At 36.8% G+C, this 25,418-nt stretch overlaps 1 protein-coding gene across 1 annotated transcript; it reads left to right on the top strand.

The window, feature by feature from the left end:
* Positions 1 to 57: 57 nt before the first annotated feature.
* Positions 58 to 24,598, top strand: LOC123537026 (uncharacterized). Its single transcript, XM_045320567.2, has 3 exons — positions 58 to 492; positions 10,966 to 11,163; positions 23,152 to 24,598. Exons 1-3 carry the CDS (start codon positions 78 to 80, stop codon positions 23,751 to 23,753), a joined length of 1,215 nt encoding a protein of 404 aa, XP_045176502.2. The 5' UTR covers positions 58 to 77; the 3' UTR covers positions 23,754 to 24,598.
* The last annotated feature ends 820 nt before the right edge of the window (positions 24,599 to 25,418 follow it).

The following is a 25,418-nucleotide window of genomic DNA, read 5'->3' as shown; positions in this document are numbered from 1 at the left end:
CTGTAGCGGACACATTTAGCTCCTTCTAACCAACACATTAATGATAATCACGATCTAAAATTTTTACAACACTAAAAATGGTCGAAAAGGACGCAAAACGACGGAGAACTGAAGAAACGGGTGTCGATCCCATTTTTCAGTCATTTTGGGGAGATGATTTCACCATCCAAAGAGACGAATTAAGAAGGGCACTAAAGATTTTGGAAAACGGATCTGATGGCACAACATTTGGTCTATTGCAAATCCATTACACAAATGCTAACAGAAGTCACGACTTCACTGCTGCATCGATTGAGTATAGCACGATAAGAGCCGCGAAAGATCCTGTGTCGGGCACTCCATTTGGTATTTTCTTTAGTGATCTTTTCAAGAAAGGAATGGATATACTGAACAATTACTTGGACGACAATTGCTCCCAAGTCTACATTCCAAAAGAGCTGCCAGAGAGAAAAGCATTGCAGAAGTTATTGGAATTCCTTTCCAGTGAGAAAGGTGATGTGAAATAATTAATAATAATATAACTAGTACAGGTTATAAAATGCTTGAAAAAGTAAATGAAATAGCGCTATGACTAGATACCGGAAAGGGCCCTTTCTGCAAAAAGGGCGGAGCACTTTTAGAATCTGTCCGTAGGTAAAATCTGCATAATTTGCAATATCCAGTACCTGTATGGTTTAAATAAAGGTAAGGCTTTTTTAGTTTGTATATTTCATAATTGGGGGGCTGCTGCCCCCCACACCCCCCGCATTTTCTAAACCTGGCGAGGAAAATATATCCATGCTACCATATCGATAAACAAAAGAATGCCCAAATAACGAGAATAGCTACGGACAGATTCTAAAGTCTAGCCAGAAGGGCTTAACATGATCGGAAAGGGCCTGCCATATGTTTATTATTGGAATTTATTTAATTATTTCTTCATATTTCATTATGACATAATAAAAGAAAATAAATTATGAAAAAAAGTTATCAATTTTTTTTTATTTTTAAATGAATTACAGCATAGACAAAATACAAGTCATGGCATAAACCGCGCTGATCGGAAAGGACATAACATGAAGGGAAAGGGCCTGTCATATGTTTATTATTTGAAATTATGTAAATATTTCTTCATATTTCATTTAACAAATGAAATAGAAAATAAATTAAGAAAAAAATATTATCAATTTTCGATTTTTAAATGAATTATAGACAAAATACGGGTCATTGCATAAACCGCGCTGATCGGAAAGGGCTTCAATCGGAAAGGGCCTGTCACATGTTTAATATTGAAAATTATTTAATTGTTTCTTCATATTTCATTTAACAAATAAAAAAGAAAATAAGTTATGAATAAAAAATAGCAATTTTCGATTTTTAAATGAAATATAGACAAAATACGAGTCATGGCATAAACCGCGCTGATCGGAAAGGACATAACATGATCGGAAAGGGCCTGTCACATGTTTATTATTTGAAATTATTTAATTATTTCTTCACATTTCATTTAACAAATGAAACAGAAAATAAATTCAGAAAAAAAAAATCAGTATTTGATTTTTAAATGAATTATACACAAAACACGTGGCAGTACATGAACGACACTGATCGGAAAGGACAGTCCGTATGTTTATTACTGGAACTAATTGAATAATTTCTTCATGTTTAATTTGATAAATTAAGAAGAAAATAAATTATGAAAAATCAGTTTTCAAAAGAATTATATTATGTTTAATATATAATTACAAAAACGTTTACTGCGTTCATTGTCAAAGCACAATTAACATAATGTATGCGGCGTAACAAACACGTGCCTCTGATTAGTCCTGATAGAGTTTGATTGGATTATCACACCTATTGATTATATCAATTAATCAGTATATTTGTAAGCACACACAAGTGACATGCGACAAATAATGTCTAACAATTTCTTTATACTGGACAGATAATCGCCTTGATTTAACTCAATGGCAGATTATTTTAACAACGAAAAGCCGTAAAAACATCCTTAACCTTCTTTAATTATTTTGATTGACACGTATAGCAATCAGTGTTTACTCAACTTGTTGCTTGACAGGTGACACTTGAATAACCTGTCCGTTCGTTATAAACAATTACAAGGTACTTTAAACAGAAAGATAAGCAATAAATTTTTAAAAGTATATTTCAAGAATATTGGTTATAATTAAACTTCCAATTGATCTGTATCAATTACATTCACGTATCATGTTTAATTTATCAAATTAAGAATAAAATAAATTATTAAAAAGTATTTCTTTAGATATATGAGATATTTGAAAACTGTTCATTCTTCAGTTTTTAGGATATATATGATATCAGTTGTGACTGTTATTCATACAGTAATGTGGATGTCTAAAAGTAAATTATTAAAAGTCTCTTGTAATTCATTTATGAATGACAATGTACTTTAGTTTATATGTTTTAACTCCATGTATATTGTACATTGATGAGACTATAATGAATAAAATATATAATATCTGAATATCTATTTTCTATCTTATGCCAAAAAGAAATATGAAGAAATAATTCTATAATTTCTGATAATAACCATTTGACCGGCCCTTACCGATCATGTTAAGCCCTTTCCGATCAGCACGGTTTATATACTGACGCGTATTTTGTCTATAATTCATTTAAAAATCGAAAATTGATACATTTTTTTCGTAAGTTCTTTTCTTTTTGAATTGTTAAATGAAACATGAAGAAATAATTCTATAATTTTTAATAATAAACATTTGACCGGCCCTTTCCGATCATGTTGAGCCCTTTCCGATCAGCTCGGTTTATGTACCGGCGCGAATTTTGTCTATTATTCATTTAAAAATCGAAAAATGATATATTTTTTTTCGTAAGTTCTTTCCTTTTTAATTTGTTAAATGAAATATGAAGAAATTATTAAATTATTTCCAATAATAAACATATGACATGTCCTTTCCGATCATGTAAGGCCCTTTCCGATCAGCGCGGTTTATGCCATGACTCGTAATTTGTCTATAAATTATGTAAAAATATATAATTGAATTTTTTTTGTCATAATGTATTTTCTTTTTTAATGCAAAAATGAAATATGAAAAAATAATTCCTTAATTTCTAATAATAAACATACGGCAGGCCCTTTCCGAACATGTTAGGCCCTTTCCGATCAAATACCACGGAAAGGGCCCTTTCCGGTATCTACAGTCATGCCCACTGAAATAGATTACATAACTTAAAACAGTTACACCCCTGACTGTTCAGGTGATTGTTAATTTAGTGGTCGTTTACCTTGTTTATTGATTACACTTCTATCGATTGGATTAAATCACTGAATCGCTGTCACAGTTCTCGCAAAAATCTCACAAGTACCTGAAGTAGGGGGAGCTTAAATTATACTATCCGCATGTAAATTCAACTCGTCTTGACACCTAGCAAATTGTCAGCAGCTGAATTGCGGTAATTTGCGTATGTAGATCAAATTAAAAAAAAAAGTCGTGTTACTTGAATTTCGGCTCTTTATAGATGAACAATGTATTTTCTGTCAGATTTTCTACGCATGCATTTTACACGTGGATTTTTAAAACTTGCGTGCAAGTGACTTTTCATGCGTGAATTACATTAGCATGAATGGGAATGCTGTTAAAACAGTGACAAACTCATGTTTTGCTGTTTATTCACATAAACATCAATTGAACATGTTGAATGGAAGGAAAAAATGGAATCACTAATATTTTTGTTTTTTAATAGTTAAAATGCGATATAAAAATCGCCACGTGGAATCGTCGCGTAAGGTTCAGCACAGAAAAGGTCCTTCCTACGTTGTACGTGGAGGAGAGATATTGACCTGTGCAAAAATTTTCACAATATCACGACTCACATATAGTTAGTTGAACTACCTCGCCCCCTACTACAATGCGCCTTGGTCAAAATAATTTGACGTTTAGATTATTTATGTCTCCCCTCATATTGTTTTTGCCCTGTCCGTCCGTACATCACACTTCATTCCCGAGCAATAACTGGAGAACCATTTGACCTAGAACCTTCAGACTTCATAGGGTTGTAGGGCTGCTTGAGTAGACGACCCGTATTGTTTTTGGGGTCACTCCGTCAAAGGTCAAGGTCACAGGGGCCTGAACATTGAAAACCATTTCCGATCAATAACTAGAGAACCATGACCCAGAATGTTGAAACTTCATAGGATGATTGGTCATGAAGAGTAGATGACCCCTATTGATTTTGGGGTCACTCCGTCAAAGGTCAAGGTCACAGGGGCCTGAACATTGAAAACCATTTCCAATCAATAACTAGAGAACCACTTGACCCAGAATGTTGAAACTTCATAGGATGATTGGTCATGAAGAGTAGATGACCCCTATTTATTTTGGGGTCACTCTGTCAAAGGTCAAGGTCACAGGGGCCTGAACATTGAAAACCATTTCCGATCAATAACTAGAGAAGCACTTGACCCAGAATGTTGAAACTTCATAGGATGATTGTACATGCAAAGTAGATGACCCCTATCGATTTTAGGGTCACTCCGTTAAAGGTCAAGGTTACAGGGGCCTGAACATTGAAAACCATATCCGGTCAGTAACTTGAGAACCACTTGACCCAGAATGTTGAGACTTAATAGGATGATTGGTCATGCAGAGTAGATGACCCCTATCGATTTTGGGGTCACTCCGTTAAAGGTCAAGGTCACAGGGGCCTGAACATTGAAAACCATTTCCGGTCAGTAACTTGAGAACCACTTGACCCAGAATGTTGAAGTTTAATAGGATGATTGGTCATGCAGAGTAGATGACCCCTAACGATTTTGGGGTCACTCTGTTAAAGGTCAAGGTCACAGGGGCCTGAACATGGAAAACCATTTCCAATCAATAACTTGAGAACCTCTCGACCCAGAATGTTGAAACTTCATAGGATGATTGTTCATGACCCCTATTGTTTTTGGGGTCACTCCATTAAAGGTCAAGGTCACAGGGGCCTGAACATTGATAACCAGTTCCGATCAATAACTTGAGAACCACTTGACTGAGAATGTTGAAACTTCATAGGATGATTGAACATGCAGAGTAGATGACCCCTATTGATTTTGGGGTCAGTCTATTAAAGGTCAAGGTCACAGTGGCCTGTTCATGTTAAATCATTTTTTGGAAATAACTTGAGAACCACTTGACCTACAATGTTGAAACTTAATAGGATGATTGGACATGCAGAGTAGATGACCCCTATTTATTTTGCGGTCACTTGATCAAAGGTCAAGGTCACAGGAGCCTGAACAGTGACTTGAGAACCACTAGGCCAAGAGTGTTGAAATTTAGCGGGATGACTGGACATGCCAAGTAGATGATCCCTATTGCAGCCAACCATCAGTGTCTCTTTGACTTTCGCTCCTGACCCCTATTGACTTCTTGCCTATAGGACTTTGCATTGGGGGAGACATGCGCTTTTTTACAAAAGCATTTTCTAGTTTATATTTGTGACGGGGCAATATAAAAGACGCAAATGGGGATATTGCCCATATGAAATTTCCTAGGATCGCGTCAGATTTGTTGGACCTCTAGGGGTACAGATCATGGTGTATATTCCGATACAATGCTTATCATACAACAGAGGTAAAACTTGTCTAAGCTAATTTTTTTTTAGCTCAAGGTGAGCTTTTGTGATTGCCCTGTGTCCGTCGTCATCCATCCATCATCGTCAACAATTTGACTGTTAGCACTCTAGAGGTCACAATTTTGGCCCAATCTTAATGAAACTTGGTCAGAATGTTACCCTCAATAAAATCTTGGACGAATTTGATATTGGGTCATCTGGGGTCAAAAACTAGGTCACCAGGTCAAATCAAAGGAAAAGCTTGTTAACACTCTAGAGGCCACATTTATGACTGTATCCTCATGAAACTTGGTCAGAATGTTAATCTTGATGATCTTTAGGTCAAGTTAGAATCTGGGTTATGTGGGATCCAAAACTAGGTCACCAGGTCAAATCAAAGGAAGAGCTTGTTAACACTTTAGAGTTTACATTTATGATTATATCTCTATGAAACTTGGCAGTGATTTTTTTCAGTTTTGGGGAAAGAGGGTCGGTGCCCTTTGGAGGGGGAAAATACGACATAAAACTAAGAAAAGGGGAATTTTCATGTGTTGAAATAAATTATAGTTTCAAGTTTATTGATAAATTCAGGGCCCATAAGAGCATGTGACATGACATATAACACAATGTAGCATATCAATACCAGATAACCAAATAAATTTTTCAGATGTGGAGGATAAGACATCAATTAGACTACCAAAATTTACAACACTAGGTCCCTTCCTAAACAAGTTGGTGAGTGGCTGTTTTTTTTATTTCTGTCAAATTCTGACATTTGCAGTTACTGTTACATTTGACCTGTCACAGTAAAAAACAAACTGTAAAAAAATGTATGGGTTGGACTAGTCCCTTACCAAAGCATAAAATCAAACCCTGACTGACTAGAAGACGGAAAACTCAACACTACCCGGCCAAACAAATAGAATGCAAATCATTTACAGACTAACATTCCACAGCATTGTTGTGCAGAATAATAAAGCGCTTCGATGATTCTGATTTATCAAGGGAAGTTACTCCAACCAGTGTCGATGTAAACAAAACGCGAGATACCGCGGTGAACTGTTTTCTATATATGAAAATAAATAAAATAAACTAGTGAATTATGATTTAATTGACTGGCATTTTTTTAGCTAACCTGTCACAAAGTGACAAGGTGAGCTTTTGTGATCGCTTTTGCTTGTGACCACTCTAGAGGTCACATTTTTCATGGGATCTTTATGAAAGTTAGTCAGAATGTTCACCTTGATGATATCTAGGTCAAGTTCGAAACTGGGTCACATGCGGTCAAAAACTAGGTCAGTAGGTCTAAAAATAGAAAAACCTTGTGACCTCTCTAGAGGCCATATTTTTCATGAGATCTTCATGAAAATTGGTCAGAATGTTCACCTTGATGATATCTAGTTCAAATTCGAAACTGGGTCACGTGGGTTCAAAAACTAGGTCAGTAGGTCTAAAAATAGAAAAACCTTGTGACCTCTCTGGAGGCCATATTTCTCAAGAGATCTTCATGAAAATTGGTCAGAATGTTCACCTTGATGATATCTAGGTCAAGTTTGAAACTGGGTCACATGCGGTCAAAAACTAGGTCAGTAGGTCTAAAAATAGAAAAACCTTGTGCCCTCTCTAGAGGCCATATTTTTCATGAGATCTTCATGAAAATTGGTCAGAATGTTAACCTTGATGATATCTAGGTCAAGTTCGAAACTGGGTCACGTGGGGTCAAAAACTAGGCCAGTAGGTCTAAAAATAGAAAAACCTTTTGACCTCTCTAGAGGCCATATTTCTCAATGGATCTTCATGAAAATTGGTGAGAATGTTCAGCTTGATGATATCTAGGTCAAGTTCGAAACTGGGTCATGTGCGGTCAAAAACTAGGTCAGAAGGTCGAAAAATAGAAAAACCTTGTGCCCTCTCTAGAGGCCATATTTTTCATGAGATCTTCATGAAAATTGGTCAGAATGTTCACCTTGATGATATCTAGTTCAAATTCGAAACTGGGTCACGTGGGGTCAAAAACTAGGCCAGTAGGTCTAAAAATAGAAAAACCTTTTGACCTCTCTAGAGGCCATATTTCTCAATGGATCTTCATGAAAATTGGTGAGAATGTTCAGCTTGATGATATCTAGGTCAAGTTCGAAACTGGGTCAAGTGCGGTCAAAAACTAGGTCAGAAGGTCGAAAAATAGAAAAACCTTGTGACTTCTCTAGAGGCCATATTTTTCATGAGATCTTCATGAAAATTAGTGAGAATGTTCACCTTGATGATTTCTAGGTCAAATTCAAAAGTGGGTCACGTGCCTTCAAAAACTAGGTTATTAGGACAAATAATAGAAAAACCTTGTGACCTCTCTAGAGGTCATATTTTTCAATGGATCTTCATGAAAATTGGTCAGAATTTTTTATCTTGATGATATCTAGGTCACATATGCTCAAAAACTTGGTCAAAATGTCAAGTAATAGAAATAACGACATCATACTCAGTTCAACACTGGGTCATGTGGCGACAGGTGAGCGATTCAGGACCATCATGGTCCTCTTGTTTAATTTTCGGAGGGGAATTTTAGGCATCAGAAAGGGGAATAAAACATACTATTGTGAGGGGGGTTATGGGGCCGAATTTCGCCGAATATTTTGGTGAAAAAAAAACGCTGCTTGGTCAGAATGTTAATCTTGATGATCTTTAGGTCAGGTTCAAATCTAGGTCAAGTGGAGTCAGAAATTAGGTCACCAGGTCAAATCAAAGAAAAAGCCTGTTAACACTCTATAAGCCACATTTATGACCATATCTTAATGAAACTTGGTCAGAATGTTAATCTTGATGATTTTTAGGTCACTTTTAAATCTGGGTCAGGTGGGGTCAAAAACTAGGTCACCGGGTCAAATCAAAGGAAAAGCTTGTTAACACTCTAGAGGCCACATTTATGACTGTATCTTCATGAACCTTGGTCAGAATGTTAACCTTGATGGTCTTTAAGGTCAAGTTCAAATCTGGGTCAGGTGGGGTCAAAAACTAGGTCACCAGGTCAAATTAAAGGAAAAACTAGTTAAAACTCTATAAGCCACATTTATGACCGTATCTTAATGAAACTTGGTCAGAATATTAATCTTGATGATCTTTAGGTCAATTTTAAATCTGGGACAGGTTGGTCAAAAACTAGGTCACCATATCAAATCAAAGGAAAAGCTTGTTCACACTCTAGAGGCCACATTTATGACTGTATCTTCTTGAAACTTGGTCAGAATGTTAACCTTGCTGATTTTTAGATCAGATTAGAATCTGGGTCATGTGGGTTCAAAAACTAGGTCACGAGGTCAAATCAAAGGAAAAGCTAGTTGACACTCCAGAGGCCACACTTATGACCATATCTTAATAAAACTTGGTCAGAATGTTAATCTTGAAGATCTTTAGGTCAAGATTCAGTCTGGGTCAGGTGGGGTCAAAAACTAGGTCACCAAGTCAAAGCAAAGGTAAATCTTGTTGACACTCTTAGAGACCTAATTTTAAGTTTGAAAATCATGGGAATTGATCAGAATGTTTGTCTTGATGACCTCTAGGTCAGGTTCGAATCTGGGTCATCTGGAGTCAAAAACTAGGTCACCAGGTCAAATCAAAGGTAAAGTGTATTAACAATCTAGAGGTCAAATTTATGACTGTATCTTCATGAAATTTGGTCAGAATGTTAATCTTGATGATCTTAAGGTTAAATTCCAATCTGGGTCAGATGGGGTCTAAAACTAGGTTTAACTTTATAAGTTAAACTATATTACATGTATATACCCAATGCATTTGTAAATCAAATATTGATGGTACGTAGTATATTTTAAAGCAGTGTCGATTTAAAATATCAACCTCCAGTGTGGAGTAAACAACAAAATGTCTCTTTCTAAGATTGTAAAAAGTGAACAAACACTCTACGCATCTTTAAACCAACAAGAACCATCATTGAAACATATTTAAAGCTATATTGAGTATTCTGTTGGATTCAGTAGTGGTGTTTTAAGCCAAAGTAAGCCAAGGGAAAACAAAAAGCGAAAACTTGAATGCTGAATTGAAACTGAACTGCAAGCAAATTCATGGGTGTTACACCAAATTAATAAATATGTTATAAAACCGTTTTCTTTTTTTTTCACATTTACAAATTTTTAGGAGTAAAATTACTCCTAGTAAATTTCAGAGTTTAACATTTTACTCATTCACAAAATGTATGATGTGTTAATACTAATAGAACAAAAAAATTATCTGGAGCCCTGCCCCAGACAGACCTGTTAAGGATTGTCTTAAGTCCAAATAATAGGACATTTCAGGACAGCGTGATAACTTCTGACTGTCAGTGGCTGTCCAATCACGTCCAAACTTATTCTGCATATTTCTGTTAGGAAATCCCCAATAAAATCTGTTGGGAACGGTTTGTATATGTACAATGTATTTGTTATGATTACATGTACAACTCTGTTAATGAATTTATGTGAAATTGACCTTTTTAGCTAACCTGAGCACAGAGTGCTCAAAGGTGAGCTATAGTGATCGCCCTGTGTCCATCCTCCGTCCGTCGTCAGTCGTCCGTCGTCAACAATTTGACTGTTAACACTCTAGAGGTCGCCAATTTTGGCCCAAACTTAATGAAACTTGGTCAGAATGTTACCCTCAATAAATCTTGGATAAGTTCGATATTGGGTCATCTGGGGTCAAAAACTAGGTCACCAGGTCAAATCAATGGAAAAGCTTGTTAACACTCTAGAGGTCACAATTATGGCCCAATCTTAATGAAACTTTGTCAGAATGTTACCCTCAATAAAATCTGGGGTGAGTTCGATATTGGGTCATCTGGGTCAAAATCTAGGTCACCAGGTCAAATTAAAGGAAAAGCTTGTTAACACTCAAGAGGTCACAATTTTGGCCCAATCTTAATGAAACTTGGTCAGAATGTTACCCTCAATAAAATCTTGGACGAGTTTAATATTGGGTCATCTGGGGTCAAAAACTAGGTCACCAGGTCAAATCAAAGGAAAAATCCCAATTTTTTGGGGTAAAGGCTATGTTCCCAAAACAGCAAGACTTAGTAAAAACCCTGGTTTTGTCTTTAAATGGGGCACTTGGCCCCTTTAATAGGTCACTTTAGCTAAATAGAAATATCTTTTAGCGATTTTACACTTGAAATGGCTGATGGATCTTGTAAGGTCCTCTTTCATGTTCAAATGGGAACTTTTGATCTGTTTTATACACAGTAGTTACCATTTATGTGTCAGGGTGTCCTACATAATTATATTCAAGGTCAAATAGCCAATGACATGTGAGTGGACTTTGATCTATATTCTTTTTAATCTTATTAGAACAAACATTTTCACAATACATGTGTCATACAATGTTGACATTATTCTTGTTTTATTACAGATCATGAAGTTCTGTTGGAAGAGAAAGATTATGATGAGTCACAATGGTCTGTTGTACTTGCACAGCATCTTTTGTCAAAACTTACACCTGACCGAAGATACATAATTGATTCATTCCGTCCTCTAGCACTTGAAACTAACAAGTGTCTGTGTGATGAAATGGATAATCTGGTTGGTCAAGTTGGAGATACTAGCTTTGGTTTGTATTAACAGTTCAAAAAAGTGATCTAAGATTCATGCTTATTTACATATGTATGCAAGTGGTCATGGTGGTTAAAGAACATACTGGTCACAATTCTCAAACTGTGACTGTTTACTTACCGAAAGTTTCAGAAAATGTAGTATACACTTCAGTTTGTGAAAAATTATCTTTTGACGTAAACAGAAGATTGTCCATAAAGTAATATGTATTAAGTTTGAATCAAATTAATTTTGTAAACTTGCATATGTAGATAAGCATTAATCTTAGATCACTTAGGCCATACCAAACTGATATGTCGTTCGTCGGAACTACCGCATCAATAACTTCATTCCCGAGAAAAAAAAATAAAAATTACCCGCCCGCACATACATAAAAATCTCCGAAAAAAAAAATTTTTTTTCGATTACGCGGTCCGGAATAATAACGGCAAAACAGGTTTTATCGCTGTTTTAATGCGTCAAAGTGATATTGATCGGATTTCATGCGTCCGTAATACATGTAGCTGATGATCCAAACTCAAAAAGTCAGGAATTATGGTGTTGTTCATTATATGTTTTAAATCTGGAGTGTCTGTGTTAGTGCCACACATGGCCTTCGATGTGCCGGTAGGTAATGAAATAGGCACATTCTACTTTTGTTCAATACAGTGAAAAGAACGAAGCCCGACTTGTCAGACGTGCACGGGGATGCAGTTAAAAATATTTGGAAATATTGTTCAGATATAAAGTTTTCAAACCATTTGTTATCAGTTGTTTAATTCAGCATGTTAGATCTGGAGCCCAAAGCTGAGGCCAACTACTATCTTGAAAAAATATTTGTTCACAGATCCTGACCGACCTATCACATTGTCTCGGCCCAAATCTGTTTGAACGTAACTTCTTTAGTACAGCAGTCAGATATTCTATCAAAATGCATTTAGTCAATTTAAAAATTGTTTAGCTTTTCAAATAAGTAGTGTTGATTTGAAAATAATTTCAAACAAAATCTGTCCTTTTGTAACCCCAGTTTTGCCTGTTTGTACACATGACGCCAGGATATATTTAAAATTGGCTGTAAATTGATTGAACGAAAGAAACTGAAAAAAAAACAGACTTCCCCAACTCTAAATTTCAAGTTCAGTCAAGGCACAACAAACAACACATTTAAGGGTGGCCATATTGGGATCATTCTTTGTCCGTCTGTTATTATTTTTGCCTGAAATGAATCTCTACCACAAAAGCTTAAGCTAGCCTGATCATGATCCGTTAAGAAATTATTCCAAAGGGATTCGAGCAATGTTGAAGCATCTGTATGCCCAACTTCGTTTGGTCTCACTGGTCAAGTGGTTTATTACTTCCCCTGTCACCTCTATGGGTTGGAGTTCCACTAGGGGCACAAATTTGTTCATGTGTGAAAGCCATCTAACTGTGTTTCAGAAGAAATGTTATTCCACACAATCATGTGCCTGTTTTGTCTTAAATATTCCTCATCCTTTGCCATTAAATAGGCACGTCTTCAGATTAATGTGGAAAAATCAAAATTAAAAATAAGACACTCATTTCTTACTAATTAAAATTACAAAATAAAAAAAAAATAAAGTGATTCAGTGAGTTTTGGCAAGAATTTATTTGCAAAATCATTCATGTAGTCTTTAAAACATATAGAAAAGCTATATACTGTGTTACCCACACTGTAAATGTTTGATTTCTGTGTTATTTCTAAAGAAATGTTAACTTTATATATAATCATAACCGCCTCCTCAAGGGTTCAAGGTGGGAAAAAAAAATATAAAAAAAGCCCGCTCGCTCCATGTAAAATTTACCCGCCTCTGAAAAAATCAAAATTGAGAAAAAAAAAATAAAATAAAAATTTCGCTCGCCCGCTCCTATTTTTTTTGAAAATTTTCCGAAGAACAATCAATTTGGTATGGCCTTATCCATGTTAAACTATCTGATTATTTTTCCTTTTTAGCTCACCTGAGCACAAAGTGCGCAAGGTGAGCTTTTGTGATCGCCCTGTGTCCGTCGTCGTCGTCGTCAACAATTTGACTGTTAACACTCTAGAGGTCACAATTTAGGCGCAATCTTAATGAAACTTGGTCAGAATGTTACCGTCAATAAAATCTTGGGATGAGTTCAATATTGGGTCATCTGGGATCAAAAACTAGGTCACCAGGTCAAATCAAAGGAAAAGCTTGTTAACACTCTAGAGGTCACAATTTTGGCCCAATCTTAATGAAACTTGGTCAGAATGTTACCCTCAATAAAATCTTAGCGATTTCAATATTGGGACATCTGGGGTCAAAAACTAGGTCACCAGGTCAAATCAAAGGAAAAGCTTGATAACACTTTAGAGGTCACATTTCTAGCTCACCTGAGCACGAAGTGCTCAAAGGTGAGCTTTTGTGATCGCCCTGTGTCCGTCGTCAGTCGTCCGTCGGTGTCGGCGTCAACAATTTGACTGTTAACACTCTAGATGTCACAATTTTGAGCCAATCTAAATGAAACTTGGTCAGAATGTTACCCTTAATAAAATCTTGGACGAGTTCGATATTGGGTCATCTGGGTTCAAAAACTAGGTCACCAGGTCAAATCAAAGGAAAAGCTTGTTAACACTCTAGAGGTCACAATTTTGGCCCAATCTTAATGAAACTTGATCAGAATGTTACCCTCAATAAAATCTTGGATGAGTTTGATATTGGGTCATACGGGATCAGAAACTAGGTCACCAGGTCAAATCAAAGGAAAAGCTTGTTAACACTCTAGAGGTCACATTTTTGGCCTAATCTTAATGAAACTTGGTCAGAATGTAACCCTCAATAAAATCTTGGATGAATTTGACATTGGGTCATCTGGGGTCAAAAACTAGGTCACCAGGTCAAATCAAAGGAAAAGCTTGTTAACACTCGAGAGGTCACATTTTTGGCCCAATCGTAATGAAACTTGGTCAGAATGTAACCTTCAATAAAATCTTGGATGATTTTGATATTGGGTCATCAAAAACTAGGTCACTGGGTCAAATTAAAGGAAAAGCTTGTTAACACTCTAGAGGTCACATTTATGACTGTATCTACATGAAACTAGGTCAGAATGTTGATATTGATGATTTCAAGGTCCAGTATGAATCTGGGTCTTGTTGGGTCAAAAACTAGGTCACCAGGTCAGATCAAAGGAAAAGCTAGTTTAAACTTTTGAGGCCACATTTATGACCATATCTTAATGAAACTTGGTCAGAATGTTAATCTTGAGGCTCTATAGGTCAAGTTCAAATCTGAGTCAGGTGGGTCAAAAACTAGGTCACTAGGTCAAATCAAATGAAAAGCTTTTTAACATGCTAGAGGCCACGTTTATGACTGTATCTTCATGAAACTTCGTCAGAATGTTAATATTGATGATCTTTAGGTCAAGTTCAAATCTGGGTCATGTCAAGTTAAAAACTAGGTCACTGGGTCAAAATCAAAGGAAAACTTGTTAACAGTGTAGAGGCCACATTTATGACTGTATCTTCATGAAACTTTGTCTGAATGGTATTCTTGATGATCTCAAGGTCCACTTTTTAATCTGGGTCATGTAGGATCAAAAACTAGGTCACCAGGTCAAATCGGAGGAAAAGCTAGTTTACACTGTAGAAGCCACATTTACATGTATGACCATATCTTAATGAACCTTGGTCAGAATGTTTATTTTGATGATGTATAGGTCATGTTCAAATCTGGGTCATCTTGGGTCAAAAACAAGGTCACCGAGTCAGATCAAAGGAAAAGCTTGTTAACACTGTGGAGGCCACATTTATGACTGTATCTTCATGAAACTTGGTCAGAATGGTAATCTTGATGATCTTAAGGTCCATTCTGAATCTGGGTCATGTCGGGTCAAAAACCTGGTCACCAGGTCTAATCAAAGGAAAAGCTAGTTTACACTTTGGAGGCCACATTTATGACCATATCTTAATGAAACCGGGTCAGAATGTTAATCTTGATGATCATTAGATCAATAGGTCAGGTGAGTGATACAGGGCCTTCATGGCCCTCTTGTTGACTCAATCTTAATGAAACTTGGTCAGAATGTGACCCTTAATAAAATCTTGAACAAGTTTGATATTGGGTCATGTGGGGTCATAAATTAGGTCACCAGGTCAAATCAAAGGAAAAGTTTGATAACACTTTAGAGGTCACATTTTTAGCTCACCTGAGCACAAAATGCTCAAAGGTGAGCTTTTGTGATCGCCCTGTGTCCGTCGTCCGTCGTCAGTCGTCCATCAGTGTCGGCGTCAACAATTTGACTGTTAACACTCTAGAGGTCACAATTTTGAGCCAATCTTAATGAAACTTGGTCAGAATGTTACCCTCAATAAAATCTTGGACGAGTTCGATATTGGGTCATCTGGGTTCAAAAACTAGGTTACTAGGTCAAATCAAAGGAAAAGCTTGTTAACACTCTAGAGGTCACAATTTTGGCCCAATCTTAATGAAACTTGGTCAGAATGTTACCCTCAATAAAATCTTGGATGAGTTTGATATTGGGTCATATGGGGTCAAAAACTAGCTCACCAGGTCAAATCAAAGGAAAAGCTTGTTAACACTCTAGAGGTCACAATTTTGGCCCAATCATAATGAAACTTGGTCAGAATGTTACTCTCAATAAAATCTTAGACGATTTCAATATTGGGTGATATCTGGGGTCAAAAACTTGGTCATTAGGTCAAATCAAAGGAAAGGCTTGTTAACACTGTAGAGGCCAAATTTATGAATGTATCTTCGTGAAACTTGGTCAGAATGTTAATCTTGATGATTTTAAGGTCCAGTTTGAATCTGGGTCATGTAGGATCAAAAACTAGGTCACCAGGTTAAATCAAAGGAAAAGCTAGTTTACACTGTAGAGGCCACATTTTGATCATATCTTAATGAAATTTGGTCAGAGTGTTAATCTTGATGATCTATAGGTCAGATGCAAATCTGGGTCAGGTGGTGTCAAAAACTAGGTCACTAGGTCAAATTCAAGGAAAAGCTTGTTGACACTCTAGAGGCCACAATTATGACTGTTTCTTCATGAAACTTAGAATGTTAATCTTGATGATCTTTAGGTCAAGTTCGAATCTGGGTCATGTCGGGTCAAAAACTAGGTCACTGGGTCAAATTAAAGGAAAAGCTAGTTAACACTTTAGAGGCCACATTTATGACCATATCTTAATGAAACTTGGCCAGAATGTTACTCTTGATGATCTTTAAGCCAGTAGGTCAGGTGAGCAATACAGGGCCTTCATGGCCCTCTTGTTTTTTCATTCTTGTGTATATAACTTTTGTCAACCCTGCGTACTTGAGCTCGGCATAGTCAAGGATAGTGTGTATAGTCAAGGATAGTGTGTATCTGTTCACTTAGAACTGTCCAGATGCGTAAAACAGTTTTTAGCTCGACTATAAGAAGTATGAAGAGCTGTCCTACTCGACCAGGCATCTGTGACTTTCCTCGTCCGCAGCTTGGTTAAAGTTTTGGTGCACTTCCTCTTTATCTCTTTTATTACTTAATGGATTTTTTTCAAACTTTAGATAATTATATCATATATATATCATATTATGTCATATGGCACAAGGGCCATAACTCTAACACCAATATGCCAGCCCGCTTAGTTCAGTAGGTAGAGCGTTTGTCTATGGGGTCGTGAGTTCGATCCCGGACGGGGCGTATGTTCTCCGTGACGATTTGATAAAAGACATTGTATCTGAAATCATTTGTCCTCCACATCTGATTCATGTGGGGAAGTTGGCAGTTACTTGCGGAGAACAGTTTAACCATTTGTACCGGTACAGAATCCAGGAATACAGGTTAGGTTAACTGCCAGCCATTACATGACAGATACTGTTGAAAAATGGTGTTAAAGCCAAAAAAGACAAACAAACGAACACCAGTATTTCACTCTACCTCACTAATTACTAAACGGATTTCATTCAGGCTTAAAATAATTGTTCCACATCATCAGCAACATCATTATATGACACAAGGTCTGTAACTGGCACCAATTTTCCATGAATTATGCCCCCTTTTACTTAAAATTTAAGGTTTGTTTGATGCATTTTCACTATATCTCTGTTATTACAGAGAGGATTTGATTCAAACTTAAAACGGTTGTTCAACATTATCACTCACATCATATGAAAAAAGGGCCATAACTCTTGCTCCAGTATTTCACGAATTATTCCCTCTTTTTACTTAGAATTTCAGGTTTAAGTTTTGGTGTACAGCTTTCACTCTGTTTCACTTATTATGCCCCCCTTCAAAGAAGGAGGGGTATATTGTTTTGCAGATGTCGGTCGGTCAGTCGGTCGGTCGGTCGGTCGGAATGTAGACCAATCCATTTCCGGATGATAACTCAAGAACGCTTGGGCCTAGGATCATGAAAGTTGATAGGGAGGTTGGTAACGACCAGCAGATGACCCCTATTGATTTTGAGGTCAGTATGTTAAAGGTCAAGGTCACAGTGACCCTGAACAGTAAATTGGTTTCCGGATGATAACTCAAGAACGCTTAGGCCTAGGGTCACGAAAGTTGATAGGGAGGTTGGTCATGACCAGCAGATGACCCCTATTGATTTTGAGGTCAGTATATCAAAGGTCAAGGTCACAGTGACCAGGAACAGTAAAATGGTTTCCAGGCAATTACTTTAAAACGCTTGGGCCTAGTTTCAGGAAAATTGATAGTTAGGTTGGCCATGACCAGCAGATGACCCATATTGATTTTGAGGTCATTAGGTCAAAGGTCAAGGTCACATTGGCCAGGAACAGTTAAAACGGTTTCTGATCTTGTCCAAAACCATAGGGCCTAGGGCTTTGATATTTGGTATGTAGCAAAATCTAGTGGTCCTCTACCAATATTGTTCAGATTATTTCCCTGGGGTCAAATATGGCCCCACCCCGGGGGTCACATGGTTTATATAGACTTATATAGGAAAAAACTTTGAAAAACCTCCTGTCCAAAACCACAGGGCCTAAGGCTTTGATATTTTGTATATGACATCATCTAGTGGTCCTCTACTAAGATTGTTCAAATTATTCCCCTATGGTCAAATATGGCTCCACCCTGGGGGTCACATGGTTTACATAGACTTATATAGGGAAAAACTTTGAAAATCTTCTTGTCCAAACCACAAAGACTATGGCTTTGATATTTTGTAATGTAGCATCATTTAGTGGTTCTCTACCAAGTTTGTTCAAATTATCCCTCTAAGGTCAAATATGGCCCCGCCCCAGGGGTCATATGGTTCATTATCATATAGACCTATATAGGGAAAAACTTAGAACCTTCATGTCCATAACTTACATCATTCAAATTTGGACCACATGTATAGTTTTGAGTGGCAAGATGAACCTTGACATGAGTTGACCTTGATCTTGACCTAGTGACCTACTTTCACATTCTCGTTAGCTACAGCCTTCAAATTTGGACCACATGCATAGGTTTGTGTACCGAAAAAAACTTTGACCTTGTTATTGACCTAGTGACCTACTTTCACATTTTTGAAGGTACAGGCTTCAAATTTGGACCACATGCATAGTTTTTTGTTCCAAAATAAAATTTGACCTTGATTTTGACCTAGTGACCTACTTTCACATTTCTCAAGCTACAGCCTTCAAATTTGAACCACAAGCATAGTTTTGTGTACTGAAATGAACTTTGATCTTGAGATTGACCTAGTGACCTACTTTAACATTTCTGAAGGTACAAGCTTCAAATTTGGACAACTTGCATAGTTTTGTGTTCCAAAATAAAATTTGACCTTGATTTTGACCTAGTGACCTACTTTCACATTTTTCAAGCTACAGGCTTCAAATTTGGACCGCTTGCATATTTTTGTGTTTTGAATTGAAATTTGACATTGGTTTTTACCTATTACCTACTTTCACATTTCTCAAGCTACAGCCTTCAGATTTGAAGCACATGCATAGTTCTGTCTACCGAAATGAACTTTGACCTTGCAATTGATCTATTGATCTGCTTTCACATTTCTCAAGCCACAGCTTTCAAATTTGGACAACATACACATTTTTTTGTACCGAAATGAAATTTAAAATTGATTTTGACCTTGAGCTAGTCTTGAAATTTGGAACATTCAAAAATGGCTCAGTGGATGGCGCCAAGATCACTCTGTGATCTCTTATTAGGTTAATATGTTAAAGGTCAAGGTCAGATTAAACCAGAATGGTAGAGCTTTTATTTACAGTGAGCATATAATTTCTGTTCCTTGTGCTATTACTGAATGCATCAAGGGGGGTATTTCGTGTTCGACGAGCTCTTGTTACTTTTTGGATTAATTTAGACTTAAACTAATTGTCACCCACATCATTTAACACAAGGACCATCACTCTTGCACCAATATTTCATAAATTATGCCCCCTGTTTGCTATGAATTTCAGCAGGGCTTTTTTCCCCTATAAATCTACCTCCGGTAAAAGGAGGTAATCCCAATGCCAAAAAGTATGTTTTTTTCCCAAAGTTGAATTTAAAATTCCAAAATGATTATACCTTTTAGGGTTTTTGCTGTTTTAAGATGGTTTTGCTAATTTGTATGTATATTTAGGTAAATTATAATACTGTTGAACAATTACTGAAATGCAATTCATTAATACTTCACACAAAAACACATTTATGTAGATTTTGGCAGTTTGCAAATTGTCCCAATTAAGATAATTTCCGAGAACATTTTCCCAATTCCACCTGTGTCGGTGGCATTCCCAAATTGATGGAAAAAAGGCCTGTTTCAGTTTAATTTCGATGCTTTTTCACCATGTCCCTTTTATACTTATTTGATATTTTGATACACTTTGATATACTTTTTATGCCCCCGAAGGGAGGCATATAGTTTTTGAACCGTCTGTCAGTCTGTCTGTCCGCAATTTTCGTGTCCGGTCCATATCTTTGTCACCGATGGATGGATTTTCAAATAACTTGGCATGAATGTGTACCACAGTAAGACGACGTGTCACGTGCAAGACCCAGATCCGTAGCTCAAAGGTCAAGGTCACACTTAGACGTTAAAGGTCATATTTCATGATAGTGCATTGATGGGCTTGTCCGGTTCATATCTTTGTCATTCATGCATGGATTTTAAAATTATTGGGCATGAATGTGTACTACAGTAAGACGACGTGTCGCGCGCAAGACCCAGGTCCGTAGGTCAAAGGTCCTAAACTCTAACATTGGCCATAACTATTCATTCAAAGTGCTATTGGGGGCATGTGTCATCCTATGGAGACAGCTCTTGTTACTTAATACTTTTCACACAGATCCAATCTTCATCCACATTGGAGTCATTAAAAACTTCAGTGACAGCTTCAGCTTCCCCAGGTGTGCCTAGTTTCACTATCCAGTATTGAAATAGTTGACAGCTCTTGTTTTTAGCTCGACTATACGAAGTATAAGGAGAGCTATCCTACTCGCCCCGGCGTCGGCGTCGGCGTCTTTCCGCGTCCCCACCTTGGTTAAAGTTTTGATGCACTTTCTTTTTTTTCAACTTATCTCTGTAATTACTTGATGGATTTGATTCAAACTTGAAATACTTATTCCTCATCATCATCCACATCATCTGACATAAGGGCCATAACTCTGGCACCAATATTTCATGAATTATCCCCCCTTTTCACTTAGATTTTCAGGTTAAAGTTTTGATGCACTTTCACTCTATCTCTGTTATTACTGAATGGATTTGATTCAAACTTAAAATAGTTTTTTCAGCATCATCACCCACATCATATGACACAAGATGCATAACTCTGGCACCATTTTTTTATGAATTATTCCCCCTTTTTACTTAGATTTTCAGGTTAAAGTTTTGGTGCACTTTCACTCTACCTCTGTTATTTCTGAATGGATTTGATTCAAACTTAAAATAGTTGTTCAGCATCATCACCCACATCATATGACACAAGATGCATAACTCTGGCACAATTTTTCATGAATTATTCCCCTTTTTACTTAGAATTTCAGGTTAAAGTTTTATTCATTTTCACTCTATCTCTGTTTTTACTGAATGGATCTGATTCAAACTTAAACAGTTGTTCAACATCATTACCCTTATCATATGACACAAGGTGCATAACTCTGGCACCAATTTTTCATGAATTATTTTCCCTTTTTACTTAGAATTTTAGGTTAAATTTTTGATGCACTTTCACTCTGTCTCTGTTATTACTGAATGGATTTGATTCAAACTTAAAATAGTTGTTCAACATCATCACCCACACCATATGACGCAAGGTGCATAACTCTGGCACCAATTTTTCATTAATTATTTCCCATTTTTACTTAGAATTTTAGGTTAAAGTTTTGATGCACCTTCACTCTGTCTCTGTTATTACTGAATGGATATGATTCAAACTTAAAATAATTGTTCAACATCATCACCCACACTATATGACACAAGCTGCATAACCTGGCACCAATATTTAATGAATTATGCCCCTTTTTGCTTAGGATATACTTATATAGTGTTTTGATACATTTTATCTTTACCTCTCTTATTACTTTAAGTTTATATTTTTGACATAGACTCAGACTATTGTGCAATATCTTCATCCACAATCGGAGTCATTAAACACTCCAGTGACAGCGCTAGTTTCCTCAGATGTGCCCAGTTTCACTATCCAGCACCGAAATAGTCGAGCGCGCTGTCTCCTGTGACAGCTCTTGTTTATACCCCTGCCGAACCTTGTTTAGGGAGTTTTATAGGAAGCACTTTGTCCCATTGTGTCCTGTACAACCTCTGGAAGCCATAAAGATGTCATGTTTAAGCTTCCAACATGCATGTAGGACCATTAGTTAACAGACCCGGGGTGCGTTTCATAGCAATCTTAGGAATGTTTACAGACATATGTGAAGAAGTTGTTGAAAATTCTGATTGCTTTTCTGGAAAAGTTCTAAGTGCAGTTTAAAGAGTAAAATTCCTAGAGATGCCTCCAAGCACTTCTTAGTGATAATTTTGTGCATCCACTCTTCACCAATTGAATTTTTAGGGTGTAAATGGCACACAGATTTACTCATGCCCGTCTGTCCATCCTGATACCTGTCTGTTCAGATTAGTGTTTCACATATTGCAGAAAGTATTTGAGAGATACGAAACCTTATAAAAATATTCTTCAGTATGTAAAGTTTGGGATTTGGGTTATTTCGGGTTTAACACAGTTAGGCCTGAGTTAAGGCTTATGACAGTTGAAAATGGGTTAAGGGCCTGAAAGTTTTGTGTTGCACCTGAGGTTTTGTTTGTGATTTTTCAGTAATTGAGAATTATTTCCCTTGACTTAGTCAAAGATATGTATAAAGGGCCTAAAATATTGTGTCACACATATCTCAAAAAGTATTTGACTTGGAGTCATGAAACCTCACAGAAATATCATTCAGCATGTGAAATTGTGCACCTGGGTTTAGTTTGCAAGGCAGACAAGAGTTAATGCCCTTTACCTAGTTAAAAATATAAATAAGGGCTTAAAAGTTTGAGTCCCACCTTCACTAAGAGTCATGAAACTTTATAGGAATGTTATTCAGCATGTGAAGTTTAGTTTGGGTTTCCACTCAGCAAGACTAGTGTTTTTGGCCCTTGATTTTGTGAAATATTATGCATAAAGAACTTTAAGGTTTGTGCTTCTTGTATCTCAAAAAGTGACCTGGAGGTATGAAAAATGGAATTTACCCCCTCCCCCCACCCACACCCACACAAATATTCTTTCGTTAATACTTTTTTCAGTTCCTTTTATCTTGTGTTTTTGATGATGTTTTATCTATCTACAGACACCACCCTCCATGACTCACACCCCAACTCGAGACAAGATAATATGAAAGTTAATTTTTGCCTTGTCAGCTAGAAACTTAGGTCTGTACAGTGACAGGAAGCAGAGGCTTGATTGTCCCACAGGTGGACATGCATCTAGTTTTTATTTGAACCTTGACACATAAAATATAAGCACTACAGTACTGTCTAGCTTTTAAAAGCTTCAACAGACTTTTATCACTTTTTTTTCAGGATGTGAGAAAGGATGGCATGGAAAAACTGACATTATACTGGACGAACAAGTTCCTGTATCTTTACTCAGAAAAGAAGAAATCTCTGAGACAGAAGATGATTCATCTATAAACTGTAGACTTCCCACAGATTCACCTATACCTAAAGACTTGCCGCAGATAATTGCTCGGACAATGGTTTTTTCATTTTTGCAGAAAAAGTTGAATAAGAGCAAATGGAAACATTTTTTGATACCAGGAATAGGTTTTTCAGGAAGTGAGCTAATAATTGTTTTTTATGATTCAGAAAACGATGTGCTTATTTCAACAAAACCAGTACAACTTTTTGATCAAAAGCGAATAATATATTCATCTCTCCTCCTTCTTTGGTTTTCACTTAACTTCAAACTATTTTGTTTAGGAATACCAAACACGCTGAAGAATTTCAAGGCTTGCTTCTTTGATTTTCCTGGAATCTCTGAAATGTATACTAATGAAGTTACACGACCTGTGCAGTTTTCAAATATAGATCAGGAAGAAGGCTTATCTTGGTCAAGCAACTGGGCAGTATCATTTAACAAAGAAGAAGAAATACATGTAGATTACATAACCCTTAATAAGTAGGGCTAAGGTACTTACAGCAAGGCTGATGTACTGGTTTTTAGCTTGACTATTTGAAGAAAAGTCAGAGCTATTCTACTCACACTGCATGCAAGTATGTAAAGCTATCATTTAAAGGCATATAGCTTTGAAAGTTATTGTTTTCTTTTTCTAGGCCAATTATCAACATCACTGGGTCAAGTCCCATAACTTTGACATGTATTTTGGCTAGATTATGCCTCCTTTTGGACTTGGAAAATCCTGGTTAAAGTTTTGCATGCAAGTTACTATCTCCAAAACTAATGCAGGTATTGAATTGAAACTTCATGTGTCTTCTGGGTTATAAAACTAGGTCATAGCATCAAGTTCCATAACTCTGACATGTATTTTGCAAAATTATATCCCCTTTTGAACATAAAAACTTCCGGTTAAAGTTTTACATGCAATCTCCAAAACTAATGCCGGTGCTGGATTGAAACTATAGATATTTTAACATTTCGGGTAATATTTTTATGCCCCCAAAGGGAGGCATATTTGTTTTCAACTGTCCGTCAGTTTGTTTGTTCGCCCCAACGTTAACTTGTTGCATGAAGGCACTTTACTCGCGAACCACGGCACCCAGGACATTCAAACTTCACATGCTAATAGTACTTACTGAGTACACGACCCCTATTGACTTTGGGATCACCAGGTCAAAGGTCAAGGCGCTGCGGGGGCATTTGTCACCATTAGTGACAGCTCTTGTTGTTTCTGGGATAACAATTCAAATAGTCGAGCATTGGCTGTCTTACGAACAGCTTTCGTTTTTGCAAGACGTGAAAACTTCCATATCATGCATGTTCATAATAAAATAAAATATAAAATGTCTAGACTGTTTTTAGCTTGACTATTTGATGAATAACGAGAGTAATTCTGCTCACCCGGGTGTTAGAATAGTGTCAGTGTCACACCTTGTTTAAAGTTTTGTGTGCATGTTCATATCACAGTAATTGTTAACTTACATTGTAGTCAGACCTACAGAAATGATCAAGTAAGATAACTCTTGGTTGAATTTGATATAAATTTTGGCCCTTTTTAGCTCGACTATTCGAAGAATAGGGGAGCTATCCTACTCGCCCCGGCGTCAGCTTGAGCGTGAGCGTCACACAAAATTTAATGTTTGCGTACCACCCCAAATATTTTCAAAGTCCATTGAGATATTGCTTTGATATTTTGCATACTTGTTTACCATCATGACCCCAGTCTGTAAAAAGGAGGAGGCAACTCTATCAAGCATTTTGACAGAACTATGGCCCCTTTTCGACTTAGAATAAATGTTAAAGTTTGCGTACCACCCCAAATATTTTCAAAGTCCATTGAAATATTGCTTTCTTATTTTGCATACTTGTTTACCATCATGACTCCAGTCTGTAAAAAGGAGGAGGCAACTCTATCAAGCATTTTGACTGAATTATGGCCCCTTTTCGACTTAGAATATGCTTATTGTAATGTTAAAGTTTTACTCATTGCTTATTCTATACTATCAAGCACTGAGAATAGTCGAGCGCGCTGTCCACTGACAGCTCTTGTTAGCTCACCTGAGCATTGCTCATGTTATCTATTGTGATCACGCTGTGTCCGTCGTGTGCCGTCCCGTCATCAACAATTATGTATTTAAAAGACACCTCCTCCAAAACCACTGAATGGATT

This window comes from Mercenaria mercenaria, chromosome 17 (genome assembly GCF_021730395.1).
Source record: "Mercenaria mercenaria strain notata chromosome 17, MADL_Memer_1, whole genome shotgun sequence".
Lineage (NCBI taxonomy): Eukaryota > Metazoa > Mollusca > Bivalvia > Venerida > Veneridae > Mercenaria > Mercenaria mercenaria.
This window is presented reverse-complemented; position numbering and strand designations above follow the sequence as displayed.